This window comes from Pygoscelis adeliae, unplaced genomic scaffold, assembly GCF_000699105.1.
Source record: "Pygoscelis adeliae isolate BGI_AS28 unplaced genomic scaffold, ASM69910v1 Scaffold261, whole genome shotgun sequence".
In the NCBI taxonomy this organism is placed as follows: Eukaryota; Metazoa; Chordata; class Aves; order Sphenisciformes; family Spheniscidae; genus Pygoscelis; species Pygoscelis adeliae.
The window spans coordinates 698,274-713,784 of record NW_008824115.1 but is presented as its reverse complement, the minus strand read 5'-3'; the positions used below and the strand labels follow the sequence as shown (position 1 = coordinate 713,784).

At 39.2% G+C, this 15,511-nt stretch overlaps 1 protein-coding gene across 1 annotated transcript in view; it reads right to left on the bottom strand.

Annotated features, from left to right (window-relative positions):
- NOX3 (NADPH oxidase 3) overlaps positions 1–14,689 on the bottom strand; it is a 45,495-nt gene extending 30,806 nt beyond the window's left edge. The window contains 5 exon segments of the mRNA XM_009334289.1: positions 2,997–3,142; positions 11,649–11,733; positions 13,563–13,673; positions 13,880–13,975; positions 14,645–14,689. Coding sequence (XP_009332564.1) covers positions 2,997–3,142; positions 11,649–11,733; positions 13,563–13,673; positions 13,880–13,975; positions 14,645–14,689 — 483 coding nt within the window.
- Between the last annotated feature and the right edge of the window lie 822 nt (positions 14,690–15,511).

Sequence of the window (15,511 nt, the reverse complement as noted above, 5' to 3'; positions counted from 1 at the left end):
GGGTGTTGGTCTTTTCTCCCAAGTAACAAGCAATAGGACAAGAGGAAACAGCCTCAAGTTGCGCCAGGGGAGGTTTAGATTGGACATGAGGAAAAATTTCCTCACCAAAAGGGTTGTTGAGCATTGGAACAGGCTGCCCAGGGAAGTGGTTGAGTCACCATCCCTGGAGGTATTTAAAAGATGTGTAGACATGGTGCTTAGGGACATGGTTTAGTGGTGGACTTGGGAGTGCTAGGTTAACGGTTGGACTTGATGATCTTAAAGGTCTTTTCCAGCCTGAACAATTCTATGTTCTAAAAGTGTCTCAGAAAAAAAGGAAAATGATTATAGAAATGAGAAGATTAAACCTAGAGATGTAATAAGCAAAACAGCACTAGAAAACAGCTTATTCATATGAGGGTGATAAAGTGACGTGCTAAGACACCTGCAACCATAAAGGTGTGTGGCTCTTCTGTGCTTATTTTACTTCAGTTTGTGGGTTTTTAGCAGCCCTGAAATGGTGTATAAAAATGGCATGCTCTCATTTACCTAAACAGCATATCTCATTTAGCTGTTCCTTACATTTACCTGGAGATACATTGGATAATACTTGGGTTTATTTTTTAAAAGACATATTTATATTTACATTTTTATGCTTGTCAGTGATGAAACATTAATATGCTGGGCTTGAACATGTTCCTTCTTGTTCATGACTCACAGACAGCAGCACAGGTCTGTTACATCGATCTAAACTCACCAAAATAAACTGAAGTGAGAATAAAGATGTATTTTGAACACAACAGTCAGATGCTGATCTCAGTTATAAAGTGCAAATCGTGAAGAACAGCAGTAAAAATCTCACAGGCAAGATGAGACGCAAGCTAAATATGCCAGCAGAGTGTAAATGAAGTCCCCATTTGGCCTGCAAAGCATATATATCTATTTTCCTGGTGCTAATGCACAGGAATGAAGGCACTCAGCGTGCCTTCTGGATCCTGAGTTCGTTCTACAGCTTAGTACACTAGGAGAAAAAAAAACCTATATTGTACTTATAAAGTGCACTCATTTGATATGGAAATCCTAGAGGTGATAAAATTCCACAATGCCATTTTTACAGTCCCTTTTTACAGTAAAATCATTCTTTCAAATGTTCACACTTGACAGCGCACAGTACATTTTCAAATTGGTGCCTACGAAGAGTGTGTTCAGGTCCTATTACATATTAACAGGATTGATCTAGGTGATATTTTGAACATTTCCATTACAGTGGCTAGTTTGAATGTTGAGATGAAACAAGGAAAAATGTCAAAGACACTTAGTGCATTGCTACTATAGCGGTAGGATGAAACTGAAAAGAACGCCTCAATTGTTGCTCTCAGAACTTTCTTCTCTGAAGTTAGAAGCAATTTTTTATTTGCTCTCCTTCATAATTTATTAATTCTGAGTGTAGCTACTGAGACACAAGTGGGCAATAAAACAAATATAAATATTAGAGGTTAGAGTAAAATCTAGGCTGGTAATTGTGGGGCATATTACTGTGAGAAATCTGGGAAAGGATCTCAGAAAATGCTAGCCTCCCTCCTCAAGGGTATTTAGGATCTTAATGTTAATTAGAGGCCTACCTCACAATTATATCACCATGGGAAGGCTTAGTGGAGAAAAAAAATGCGAGATGGTAGGTTCCTGTTCAGAGCTGTAAGCTCTGTTCTGTTCTTGGGCAACATCTCACATGCACGTGATGAGAGTGGGCACCGGGTGTTCAGAAAGACTGGGCAGCCCTGTCCGTGCTTGCCGTCCTGTTCTAATAAACCTAACTACTTTGTCAACACTAACATCGAGACTTTTGTGTTCACACCATTGAGACCACTCATTTGCTTGGTTTTGTTCAAACGAGAATTGTTTACTTGTTTGTTTTGAAAGAGGCAAAAGTCACATTATCTAAACTGGAAAGGAACTGAGAAAAAGTAGGACAAAATGCCTTGTAACTGAAAAGTACTATGGAATCCTACTGATGGTTGTCCGGCCATCGTGTCACTTTGTTTCTTGTTTCAGTGGAGCACACCACTGACTGAAAGAACCCCACACCATGTTCATGCAGCCTTTATTGCATGCTGGCTATGTGGGAAATTTCTAAGGAGCAGAAACAATATGTGTGGGAGTCTCACCAGGGCCATTTCAACCCTGGAGTATACAAGAGTATACAACAGTATACATAAGCAAACAAATAACATCTATGTGATGTACAGTATGATGGAATAAGGAAAAAAGCTGATTAACTTTTGCATGTTTTACATGCATGCATTGCAGAAAGGATCTGTTTTTCTTTATGAGTATCATAAAGAATAGCTTCTCTACCCATGCTGTTTTGAGATAGCCGAGGAAGTGGACAGGAGACAGTCACTTTTCTTCCCCAAAGCAAGCAGAACCATTTATCTGCAGGGCTGAGGTGCACATAGTCCTGCTTGTTTCTGAAGAGCACACACCAGCACTAGCTTTTCAGTGCGCTGACTCCTATATGCAGCAATCCTCTGTGTGGTTTTGCATGTGCTCTTCCCTGGCAGCCACGCTCGACATGTAACAGGGCAGAATCAACCCCCAGATTTGGAAGATACTGCGCAACCATGGAGAGACAAATAGCAACTGTGAAAGAAATGTTGTTATGTGATACTGTTTTTTTTTCTTTCTGGAAAGAAGTTGTGTTGGTTCCATATATTGATAGTTTAGTTTAGTTTTTTAAAATTCTTTGCAGGTACATTTCATTGTCTACTACTCACAATACTCCTTATCCCCCCCCTCAACTGTCTCCTGACAAACTAATTAAAATACTGTAGACATTTCTTTGAGCTTAGTAACCTGAAAATTGCAGCTCTGAGTAAGTGTTTTCAGCTGAAATTGAGGTTAACCTTTGGCAGCACCTTCTCACTCTGGTTAAAAGGCTTTGAAATACAGTTTTACCGACAATAGAATCCACAGAGGAAAACTCTTTAGATGAGGAAAACCAAAAAGTGACAGCTTACCGTTTCATAGGTCCTGATTGGGTTCAAGTAGCTTTCATTTGGGCTTTTGCCAAGGCCAGAAAGTTTATTCCGTAACTCCCCGGCTTCCTTCGACTGGCTGCTATGATACCGCTCAATGTTGATCAAGTGGGCAACAATATGGATGGCTGCATGAGAGAAAGAGTGGTGTGAAATTAGACACACTTGTACGTGTCCACAGTGTCTGTTCCACAGAACGAACTTCATTAAGCACACTACGAGCTATTTGAAAAGCTTGAGCATGAATTGAGAGCTTTGCATGGGTTAAGCTGACAATAAAAGGAAAATTTTATCAAATACACGGCTAATATGAAGCAACTGCTTCACATTGGAGAGGAGAGGAACAGCTCCAGGGTCACCTCCCATGTTTACAGTCAAGTGCCCTGCAGTCTTCACTGTCATCAAAGGAGGACCTCTTGACAGATGATATAAAGGTGTTTGCCTCTGATTTTAAATTGTTCAAAATGAGGTAAACTGATTAAAATTCCTGTTTTTTTAATTAATATACTAGGATGTGCCATAGTCTAATATTGCTACGCAGGACACTAACTTGTCCGTTTTAGGCATAGACCAGTTTGCAGCTTGCACCAGGGATATTTAAAAGATGCACCCAAAATCTGTCCCCCTATTAACAAGTAGCTATAGCATTACTTTATGCAGGTGGAGCCTGGGGAAGCCACAGGAACTATGATTTCAAGGGAGAAGTCTGAACCACAGTGTTAGATCTGATTTGCCCTGAGCATAATATATCACCTCTACTTCTGTCCTGCTCCCAAAAGGTATATGAAACGGTCAGTTTAGAAAAAGGCCTTAGGGTGAAGTAAGAACTCCCCTGTAATTCTTTTCCTGAGTGGAAAGATGGTAATTTCAAAAGAAGGAAAAAGGAAGTACTTTGTTTTATTATAGGCTAACATCGATAAAGTCGTAATCATGCTAGGTGCAGAGTTTCAGTTTTCAATATGAGAGATTCTCAAATCCATTACAGGAAACTTGTAATGAATGCAAAATATTAAACACCAAAGGATGAAAAAATGACAATGAAAAACAATTATATGTTTACAGTAGGGCTATTAGGATATGCTATTTCTAGTTTTTATAATTAGCTTCCTGTTATCATTTCTCCTTCAGTGTGTATCTGTTCCTGTCCCTGACCATTTACAAAACCTTCCTAAAAGGCAGTATTTGTAGTAAACCAAATATGATCTGCTTCCCTGAACAATATTCTCTCAAAAGAAGATTCTTTTTTCGTTTTTCTTTTTTTTCCTTTTTTCGGTTTTCTTTTTTTTCTCTTCTCTCTTGTTTATTCTCTCTTCTTCCTTCTTTCTTTTTTTTTTTCTTTTTTTAATTGTAACTACTTAGCGTGAAAGTAATGTCTTAGTGTGCTAGTCACTGTGTAATCAGAGATGAAAACATGGGATTAAATGCATAAGGACTTTGGTATTGCGAATTCTTTTAGGTGCCTATCCACGTAGTGAGCTCCCTCACTCCCCATGCCGGAGTCCAGCTCCTCTGCAGTGCCTGGGGAGAGCTGTGGCATGGGAATATGAGTTAAGGTAGGATGCTGGCCATGAAAGTGCTTAAAGCAGCAGTGCAAAAAAGGAGAAGATTGCATTCTTACCCCCAACAGTAGGTTAGCCCATGTGTCTAGGCTGGAGAGAGATTATTTTCATGCTGTTCTTCTGAGGTGATCCTTCTAGAGCAGTAGATGTGCTGTGGTTGGTTGACTGTCAGGTTGCACTTCATTTAAAACATAATGTTAGCTTAGGAACTCCCCCCCCGCCACTCCCTAACACCTGCTTCACCTCATTGCCCCATGATTAGATACTCACTGGGAGATGAAAGACCTATTTTAAAATCCTTGTTACATTAAATTTAAAGTAGGGCTTTAAACCAAATCATATGTCCTAGTCACTGGACTGACTGGTTATTCTCTTTTGAGCTGTCTCCTGATGAAACCCTTAATAAAAATAATCAAATGTTTATTGACACATGCATCCCAAGTGAATATCCTGAGCACCCAAACTGCAAAATCAAGCTCCCATTTTTTCTGAATCTTTGGCCCAATGAATAATAAATTATTTATACAAGCTGGAATAGCTTCAGCAGAATGGAGACTGAATCCAAATGGGTATGAACTGCACAGCGATAAAATGAGCCTGGAAATTAGAAGACAGATTCAAGCCATCAAAGGAATGAGACTCTAAAATAACCTTTCAATAAATGGGATAATGGGATCAAGCAATCTAAGCAGCTTTCAGCTGAAGGTTGGTCATTTTATGAAATAGCGTATATGATGTGACCGTGAGCTTTAGAGGGTATTGGACTCAGTGACCCGGCATGTCCTGCGTACATTGTTATGGATTAGGTGCTGCATGTGAAACAACCTGGCCAGCATCAGGCGGGAGATGCTCCCCGGAGCTTGCACGTGAGAGAGTGCACCCAGCACCTCAGCAGCGCCGGGACGCTAGAAGGAAGGTTACACTAGACCACGAGCGGCGAGTGAGATGTGTGGATTCAGACTGTCAAAACCCAAAAACCCAAGAGGCTCTGAGCTGCAGGGTTTAGGTGGCAGCTGTGTGGGGGCTGTGGCAATCTGTTCCCCAGCATACAACTGATGTATAAGCAGTATATAAACACAGTTTATGTATTTAAGTGTAGCAGCACTTTTAAGTGCTGAGTGGAAAGGGGGGGAACTGTTCCTACAAGGGGCTCCTTTCAGAACAGATGTTTTGGCCTGGTAAGGACGTTATCAGATCCAGCTGGAAGAGAACCAAGTCATTGCTTGATGAGGACCTGATTTCTCTGACATCTGAAAGAGCTCACTCAGAGGACAGGAGTGCAGGGTTACGGACTGCTGTCTGCGGTAGGTTGTGGAGTTACATGCTGCATGTAGTCCGGTACTGGGCTAAGGGAAAGAAGAGAGAAAACTTTCAAAGGATGGAAAGCCCTGGCAATGAATCTCTGAGCGGACTTCTACTGAGCAGTTATATCTTGGCATCTGCTAGTCATTACTGGTGTGACCAGTTAATGGTACTTGGGCCTCTTGTACTCTATACTGCAGGACGCTCTTTATAACTCTGATATGATATAATAGTCACTATAGCCTTGGGACCACGTGAGTTTCACACAGTTGTGAGCCATAGTGTTGTTTTACCAAGGGTTCCTTGCAGCTTATAAGCTGCAGGTTTTGGACTATCCTTGCTCGCTTAAAATAGCAACATTGACTACAGGTGGAGGTTTGAATCTGTGTTCATAGCATAACACGCTTTCTCTCTTTTACCTTCAAAACACATAGATTTTTTAAAAAGTGATACTGCAGATTGTAAAGTCTTCATGTGAAATGATGACATTTCTGTTGTTTAGAAGGCTACAAAATCTTGCACTTAAAGTGCAGGATTGTACATGATTTGTACAAATTCTAGTCATGTCAGCAGTGACAGGAAACCTAGTGCTATCTTGTATATGCCGAGTGTGGAGAGTGAAATGAGGTGGTAGTTTCTTCCAGACAGACAGAGGTCCACATTTCCTAACAGAGTATTTCTAGTCTTGAACAGAAAAAACCTGGGTTGAATAGATATAGCTTCCCAAGAAAGTCTCAAGCCTAAGGTTTAGTGAAGAGTAGTCATGTTGCAACTTTTCCCTGGAAGAAGAGATCCGCTTTCTGCAACTTAACCTAGTAAGATTTTTCTGCAGGCTATTAAAGGACACCGTTTTGTCCATCTGCATAGTGTTCTGCTTTATTGTAAGTGTTACCGTCAATGAAAATATCATCGTACCTTCTTTGGGATTTACCACATCTTCCCTTCTGGATGACATTCCCTCCAGCTTTCATCTAACAGATAGAGGATATTACAAGTGTAGAAGACTTCTAGAATGAACAGGAGAGGTTTTTTTTTCCTGCAAGCTATTCTGTGGTAGCTGTTAATGTACAGAGCATAATGATACACTGGAAAATATTAACATTCAAACTAATGATGTACTGAATATGGTGGTTTACCTGAGTCTCCCATGATCTTAAATATTGCCTAGAGTGTTATTAGATTAATACTTCTGATGGTTTTTGTGTGCTGCTAAGAAAAAATGATGCAATCTAAAAATGAATTATAGCTGGATGGTAAGAGTAATGCAAAGATCTAATTCCATTTTCAGTGTGGTTCATTTAATGTACAATAGTTGTAGCAGACTAAAAAGTCTGGCACTGGATACATTGCCATTAGCTAAAATATTTTACATCCCTAAAGTGCATTTTCTGAAGGTCTTTGCATCTGCAGCGTATAGAATTTACTAAGCAATTCGAACATTCATATGCAGATTTCTGAAATCTGATCTTACAACAGTTGGGTTTTTTCCCTGCGCCACTTATCTAAGTTAACCACGAGGGCGAAGTTTAAGGTACTACATCTCAGGATTTTCAGCTAAATTTTTTCCTCATTTTGCATGACCAAATATAAAGTACGGAATAAATCATGCAATCTTTTAAACAAAGTTCTTTTTTATAACTGTGCATGAAAACTGAAGGATTTTGACTGTTGTTTTTAACAACATCTGGAACCTCTGAAGCACTTAACATACATTAATTTGTATTTGACCCCAAGATGTTCTATCTAGTCCACCTCTGAGATCAAGCAAAAGGTTTTATTGGAAGGAGGGAGGGAGGAAAAGGGTTGCTATTGGAGCATGGTGTTTACTGTACATATTTTTAAATACAAAGAGTAGTAATTAAATTATCCTGAAACTCTGGTCAGTTTAGCTAGTCTTTTTCAGCCAATTGTGCCTTCAGTGAAGCATGCACAACTCTCATTGAACTAAACAGAAATTGCGTGTGTTTATCTGAGGACAAGATTTCACTCTCTCTTTTTCTGCATGCCTGTACAGGATAATAATCAAATTGGAGCTTGCTGCTAGCAGTTAAACGTTTTAGTTAACCAACCCGTCATGATAAAATCAAAGGGTCAAATCCTGGCCTTTCTGCTTGCAGTGAAGAAAATGGCTTTGCAAGCAGCTAACTCAGGCACGGGGAATGCCGCCCCCGACCAAGCCTGGGTTCTTTTGCCACCCACTGCCTTGTGCCATTTCAAGTTACACAGAACCCTTAATTCAGCTTCATGCTGTCTTTGTGGACTAAAAAAGTGCAGGTTATGTAAAAATTACAACAATAGTGACCACACACATACTTGCATTGGATTTTTTTTTTTTTAGAATGGTTATAAACATCAAAGAAGAACATGACTTGGACCATTTTTTATCCTAGCTGGAAGCTTATAATCTCTAATTTAATGTAGTTTCCTTCCTAGTACGTGCACTAAGTATGGATTTAAACAACCTAACTGAAAAAAATGCAGTTTAATGGAAATTTGACTTTCTGTCATTTCTGGAAGTACAACACTGACTTATGAGCTAAACCTCTTTGAAGATAAGCATCTGCTTCCCTGAAACTTCATCGCTTACACAAAAATGTGACTCAGATCACCAAAGCCCTTCACATAGCCACCACTACCAAAATGTGGCTCAAAATGTAAAAGTTTTCCAGTATTTTTAGCTATAGATTTTTCAGCACTTGTCAGAAGCCAAACACACCGGGCATCACTATACTTCAGTCTGCATTTTGCATGTTTTTAAAGAAAATCGCACTGCTGGAATTTTTAAGGAGCAGGAACCACCATTTCAAACAGCCTAACTACAAAGAACCTCGCTGTCCTTCTCCTACTTTCCCTTAATTGCTTAGGCTTTATTCATATTGTAATTCAAAGACTGTTGGAGCAATATATCTATATAACCTTTCTGCAAACATCAAAACAACCCAAGAAGCAGGTTGTTCTTCAAAATATTCACCGTATGTCAAAGTAAAAAAAAAAAATCCCCCCAACACTCCCCACTTCCGAAAATGTATTAATGTACTTTCTTAAGAGGGTAGAAAACATACAGTAAGAGGGAGGAGTTGTACAAAACGTTATTTACTATCTCTTGTAGATATCTTTAGGTTTCAGACAACTGCCTCAACACAAAAGTCTCTTTTGCATTAGAAAGCATAGAATGACTTGCGCTGATCAAACTGAGAGTGTATGAAGCTATGATTTTATTCTAGCAGAGTTACTGGTCTATAAGGAAGATTTATTAGTGGGTGAATAACTCCCAGACAGCTCTTATCACACACAGGCATGCAGAACGCAGGAAGCCAAACTAAGCAGAATTCCCTTTACTGAATTTTCAATGATGCCCTTGATTATAGATAGCATTGTTTACTCTCTCTCTTCCTCCAACTTCCCTCTTCCACTAGTTTCTAATTATATCCCTTTATGACCTGACCAATTAAAGCCTGCTCTTGAATTTGTATTAGAGCTGATGAAAAATTAAAGGTACAGATGTACTTTTTCCAAGGCCACATGCACCTCAGCTGAGCTGTCTGCCTGTTAGAAGCCAGACAATACTAATGCTGCACTGACTATTTTTAGCACGCTATTAAATAAATATGCTGGAATAACACCACCTGGCAAGCTGAGATGAATACGTGTTACTTTAATAATAAAGGAGTCTACAATTTTATATTGTGAGGCTAAGCTTACTGATCTGATCTGCAAATTGGTTTAACTTCTTGCTGCCACATTTAGGCTATTGATCATACAGGGGAGAACATTCATTTAACTAAGAATTACTAAATTGCAATAGACTAATAGGAGTTGACTATGCTTTTGTGTAACAAAAGGCAATATAGGTAGTACTTGGATAAATAATGTGTCAGTTGAGAGGAAAGTGGCATCTATTTACACATCATTTTAATGCTGTTAGATTCCGTACAAAGGGACTCAATATACTTGTGGGTACCTCTTTACTCTGAAACGTTGCTTTTCTGTCACAATACGTGCTGTAGATCGTATTTTTTTAATGAATCTGAAATTTAATTTCAGGCAACTGAGTTTCTGACCATTATTTACCCAAGTCTGACTATGCAGTGATGTAGTGTTTTCCCAAATATGATAGTTGTTTCTCACTTGTCTGTTAGGGAAGTATAAGTTCACAAGTTGTCACGTTTTGTTCATTAGACTTCCCTGTATTTTGTTTTCTTCCTCAAATATCTCATCAGCTATTTGTCCATTTTATATCCTGGGAAAAACCCCAACCCAAATAACAACCCAACAATAAACCCTCATTTTCTCCCTAGAGAGTGACAATTAAATAATGGTGGTTTCTGTCATTTCACATCAGGTCCTGTGTCTTTATCCTTGGAATTACTGAAGCCATAAAGTAATCACTTTTCTGACAGACTTGCACTTCCCAAACTGTCCACCTTAATGAACTAGCAAACATTTTTATATGAATGTAAAAACCAAAAACATAAAAGGTTAAACTGTACAGTTTTACTTTCTTTTTGGAGCATGACAAATTATACACCAAGTAGAAGTTGGTTAATTTACATTCCTGGGTTGATTTGTTAATTAAAGAAGCAATGTTGCGTTCTGTAGGAATCTGCTTTGTGCTGAAACTGAACTCTGATAAATGAATGGACATGACAGATAAGTAAATCGTCATAATACACTATAAGATGCACGTTCTCATCCCCCAGCCTTCCCCTCTGAATTCTTTAGCACTACATACAAAGGACAAATTTTAGCTATTGATTCCTGATGGCAATCCTGACTTGATACTCTTGTCTCACTGCATGGGGACATTAACAGCCTATACACAGAAAAGCAGCTCCCTCATTTAAACTGAAAAAAATGTTGGGACCAGGATCCGCCCTGACAGCCTGGGGGTAGAACAATTACCCTGCAATGTCTTATGCTTGCAAATAACCCTGATTAATTCCCATTTCTCCTTCACGTTTTCTAAGAGAACTATCTGCCCCAGATACCTCTCCATCTCTATGTGCTTATGTCCCTCCTCATTCTTCCTTCTCTGCATATCCCTCTTCCCCATGCGATCTCCTGTTCCCCTCATGTCCTCTGAATTCCTACAAGCTTCAGTCTTCTCCAGGTCCTTTAACCACTTGGGGAACAGGAAGGTGCCATGTCTTCTTCCCAGCCAGGTGAACAAACATCTATAGCTCAGTAAGTCAGTAGGACCAGCAGAACAGATAACTTTTGATCTCAAGATGCAGTTTTTCCCTCAAGGGGGCCATTAGTTCCCTGTAACCATCACCTATTTAAAAAAACAATATTTAGGAATTTAATGTTTTTGAGACAGCTGCTTGTCTCAAATTCAGATTAAATTTATTACCTCGTTGAAAAATTATTAAAGAAAATGTAGCAGTGGACAGATGAGCGGTGTGACTCGTAAGCACCATTTCCTTAGGAAATCAGACCGTAATGCTGTGTCATCTCCCCAAACATCTACTCTCATACTTTAATGAAAGTTATTTACACTAAATGTTAAAAGCACACAGGTTGGTCACATTAACTAAATGGCAACTAGCAGTTACTATCAAGGCTGAAAATTTATTGACTTAACAGTCAAACCTTTCTCAAGCAAAAAAGGTTACAAATGGTTAATCAGATGGGACGCCTACACCTATTTAAAGCTGTAGTCACCAAATGATTGCACTAAAATAGCAAGTCTCAGAGCTGATGGGGATTACAGCATTAGGCAGAAATTCAAAACAGTTCAAAGGCAAATAAATAAATAAATAAAAAAGCTTACTTGCATTTACAGCTATTCCATAGGCAACCATCTTGTGAAATGCGATGGTTTTGTCAAGCTGTCTTCTCACTGCTCCTCCACAGCACTTGGTGAAAAAGCAGAACTTGTTTTATATCATTCCTATCACTATTTACAACTCACATTTTGGAGAGGAGAAGAGAGGAGTTCAGTACATTTAAAAATGGAATGTTGAAGGAATTCAGTGGAAGTTTTGGGTTAGCCTTAACTTTGGGGCTCAGGTAACTGTTTTCGGCTTAGTGATACTCCAGGATTTCTTAAGCTATTCAGCCTATGTAGGGGGTCAAAACCAGGTTTGATAAAACTGCTACATTTAGCTGTGATTTGTGAGTGGTTTATCCGGGCTGGTGATTAACTCATTTGCTGGTAAAGGGACACCAGGCTGGGCCACCACTGCTTTGCAAGCTCAGGTTTAGCTGCATGAACACAGCTGAACTGCTGGCAAAGCCAGCTTGCAATGAAAACATTTTCGCTGGTTTCATGAAATGCACACCCCAGGAGGGTGAGGCTGTCTAGACCTCAGGTGGCTGCATGCTTATGCGTTACAGCCATCTTCCCATTATTGGAAGTGCTCGACGGTGGTGTGCTCATGGCCAGCTGGGTGCCTTCGTGCAGAGCCAGCCTGGGGCCGGGGCGGGCTGTGGCGAGCCAAAACTAACACACTCTGCTGGAACCTAGACAGCCCTCATGGACCTAATTCAGTCTCTGAATGGTGTTGTGGGTGTCTGGATTGCTTGCTTGACCTAGCATAGTGCCATGCCAAAGATCCTGGCATTTATCCACGTTGTTTCCCAGCTAATAAATCTTCCAAAAATCTGGAGCACCGCAGGGTGCAATGCCAAGAACCAGGACCTCCTCGCAGAGTCACTGGATCCAGCCCTCTGCTGACCGTGCTGGAGCCAGTCAAGTTGCTCTGTACCATGCTCCTCAAGAGCAGAATATTGTCCAGAAGAGCAAAATATTGATTATATGTGAGAAGAGTTCCAGTTCTCTGAGTTCTTACTCAGCATCTAAGTGGGCATGCATATATTTTATGTTAATTCACAAACTGATTCAGAAGTCCAACAAGCCTTTTTTTTTCTTAAATGCTCAGCTCCTGGACTCAAACAATTATAAAACAGTGTAGATTCTCACCTAAAGACTGCTTGAAATGTAACTCTATCTCTGAAGAAAAAAAGAGGCAGAACTGAAATAAGAACCAGCTTACAGTAAAATAAATTAATATTACAATTTCTAAATTCCTGTTGTTCTTGGAGTCATGAAGTGATCAGTGATTTTTTACCCAAATGTGGTATTGGAATTGCTCTGACTATAATAATTCACTGCAAGTTGAAGATATAGCTAGTAGAGCTAAAGCCTTAAGTACTTCCTATGCGTGATGACGAGGTTAATGTAAATGCCTCTGAGCAGATAACCACTCCATTACAAAAACAAATGCTTACAAGAAAGGAAGACCTGAATGGGGGCTGCTCAGACAGAAGGGTTTAAACATGTTCCTTATTATCCTTATGACACTTTTATCTATCTGTACATTTTCTCTCTCCAATTTTCACTTTGCAGCTACACAGGATACACGATAGATACGTATTTTCTCCATTTGGCCAAGTTGCATTATTACGTCCCTTTTTTATAGCTCCTCACTTTTCACTTCATGACACCATGCTATGCAGCGGCTGCCAAAATCAGTGTTGAATTTAGAACACTGTGTTAAACAAGCCATTTGTTTCTCTTCAGTCATGAATGCTGACAATTTAAATGGTAATAACTAGGCAATAGTGTATAGACTTCTCTATCAAAAATTAAAATTCCTTGGAAAATATTTGATATGGATAATACTGCTGAACTACGGAAATAAAAAAGGGAGGATAATATGGCTATTTGAGAAATGGTACTTACAATGCTTGCTCCTCTTAAGAATGAAATAAGGTTTCTACTGACTGGTAACAGGATTAGCATGCAGTTAAAATTAAGGCACGTTGCAGAAGCTCTTGCCCAAGCCAGGGTTGACTGTACATATAACAGTATAAAGAAATTAAATTACAAGCTTGGTATAGGAAGAGCAAAAGAAAGAAAATACTATATTAACATTAATACTCTTATATGGGAAAATTACTATTGAAGCATCAAAAATATTACTATGAAGGATGTAAATAAAATCAGACTATGCATACATTCTTCTTGTGGAGCCCTTTAACAATCAAACTCGTACTTACTCCCAGCATAATCCGTGTATAAATGTAAGCATCTTTGTCTTCATACCAGTGGAAGGTATCAATAAACAAATAGAAATTCAGTCCCAGCCACACCAGCTACAAAGCAGACAGGCCACAGATTAGTGACACTTACAGTATTCTTTAATGCATATAAAACTGGTTATGGTTATAGTTTTAAAAGTATCTGAGAGATACTTCAAAATCAGTGTGCAATGCAGTTCTTGATCACAGCTGATAGAAATCACAAATGCCTGCTGGAATGAGGCTATCTTTTAGTAAATGCAGGATTATAGTCCTATCCCCGCATCCCCAGTAGAGGATATAGATGACATTTACTGTGTGATGGTAAACTTGATCTTAAACACAGGGCTTATCCTGGTTTCTAAAAAGGCAATAAAAACTAAAATTAAAGAATTCCAGAAATGGAGGGAGTTAGGAGCTGAGGAAATTCCTTTCTCTGCTCCCCGTACTCAATTCACCAAAGCCTCTGAAAATAATTCAGAATATAATTTCAATTACAATTGCAACGCCCTGTTCCCTTTATCTGAGGACTAAAGTACACAGACTTAAAAATAATTAAAAATAAAACAGTAAGACTTTAAATTGTTTTTAAGACTAGCTATAAAAAGGCTGCTGAATAATTTATAGCAAGTTTTACATTAAGCTTGGGAGTATTACTGTAAGCAAACCATAAAATGTCTTTTAAACAAGCTTAAAATATTTATATATATCCAATTAGATTTTTGTAATGCTAAAAATACTCACTAATAACAGCACTGAGAGTTTTTCATTCAAAATCCAGCATCCCATCCTGAGTGCCTCTCCCTATGCTAGCAGCAGCTGACTCTTGCCTTCCAGTGTAACCCGAGTTCTCCGTCCATTCCTCAGGCTTTTCTACTAACTCCTTTTGTCTTTAGATTTTAATAAGCACCTAGTGGGAGCAGGAGCTCTGTCTAGGAATTTTCTAATTAAGAACTGCCTGACAGGAACAGATCACCCAAGTGACATGTCTCATGACCTGTGTAAATAAAATGCTGGTCATTGTCCAGTCCTTTCTCTCTCCAGAGTTATTTCTCAGCAAATGAGAGATGCTGTCATTAAATTGTCTTCTTGTACTAGCATGTATTTGGGTGGGTTTTTTTGCTTTGTCTTTGCAGTTTGAACAGAGTGCAACATTTCTTCATGATTTGTCTTTTAATTTAGTAGCAAATGAGAGCATCCCTTATGTGTGTATAAGACGGGAGCATTCCTAAAAGATCTTGGCAGTGGCAAAGTCACTCAGACAGAAGTTGGGAATTGTCAGAATAAAGGGTGCCTTTCTAACATTCATCTGGATTTCTTGTGAATATAGATTATGACAATGTTAAAATGCATGATCGTTTTTCATTCATTTGGCTCCATCATAAAATAAGCAGTTACTTTCTCTTTCACCTATTTACATTGCTTGGTGTAAGGACACGAATCCTACTTCCTTCCCTCCCTGCTAGGAGGAGAGAAGTAATAATTAATTTCCTGCTGGGCTTCTCTGTCAAGCCTCACAAACATCATCTGCCTTCACCCATGACCTGTGAGGTGAGGAGAGGATGCCTATTTTGGAGGTCTGAGCACAGAAGGCTTAGGAAACTTACTTGT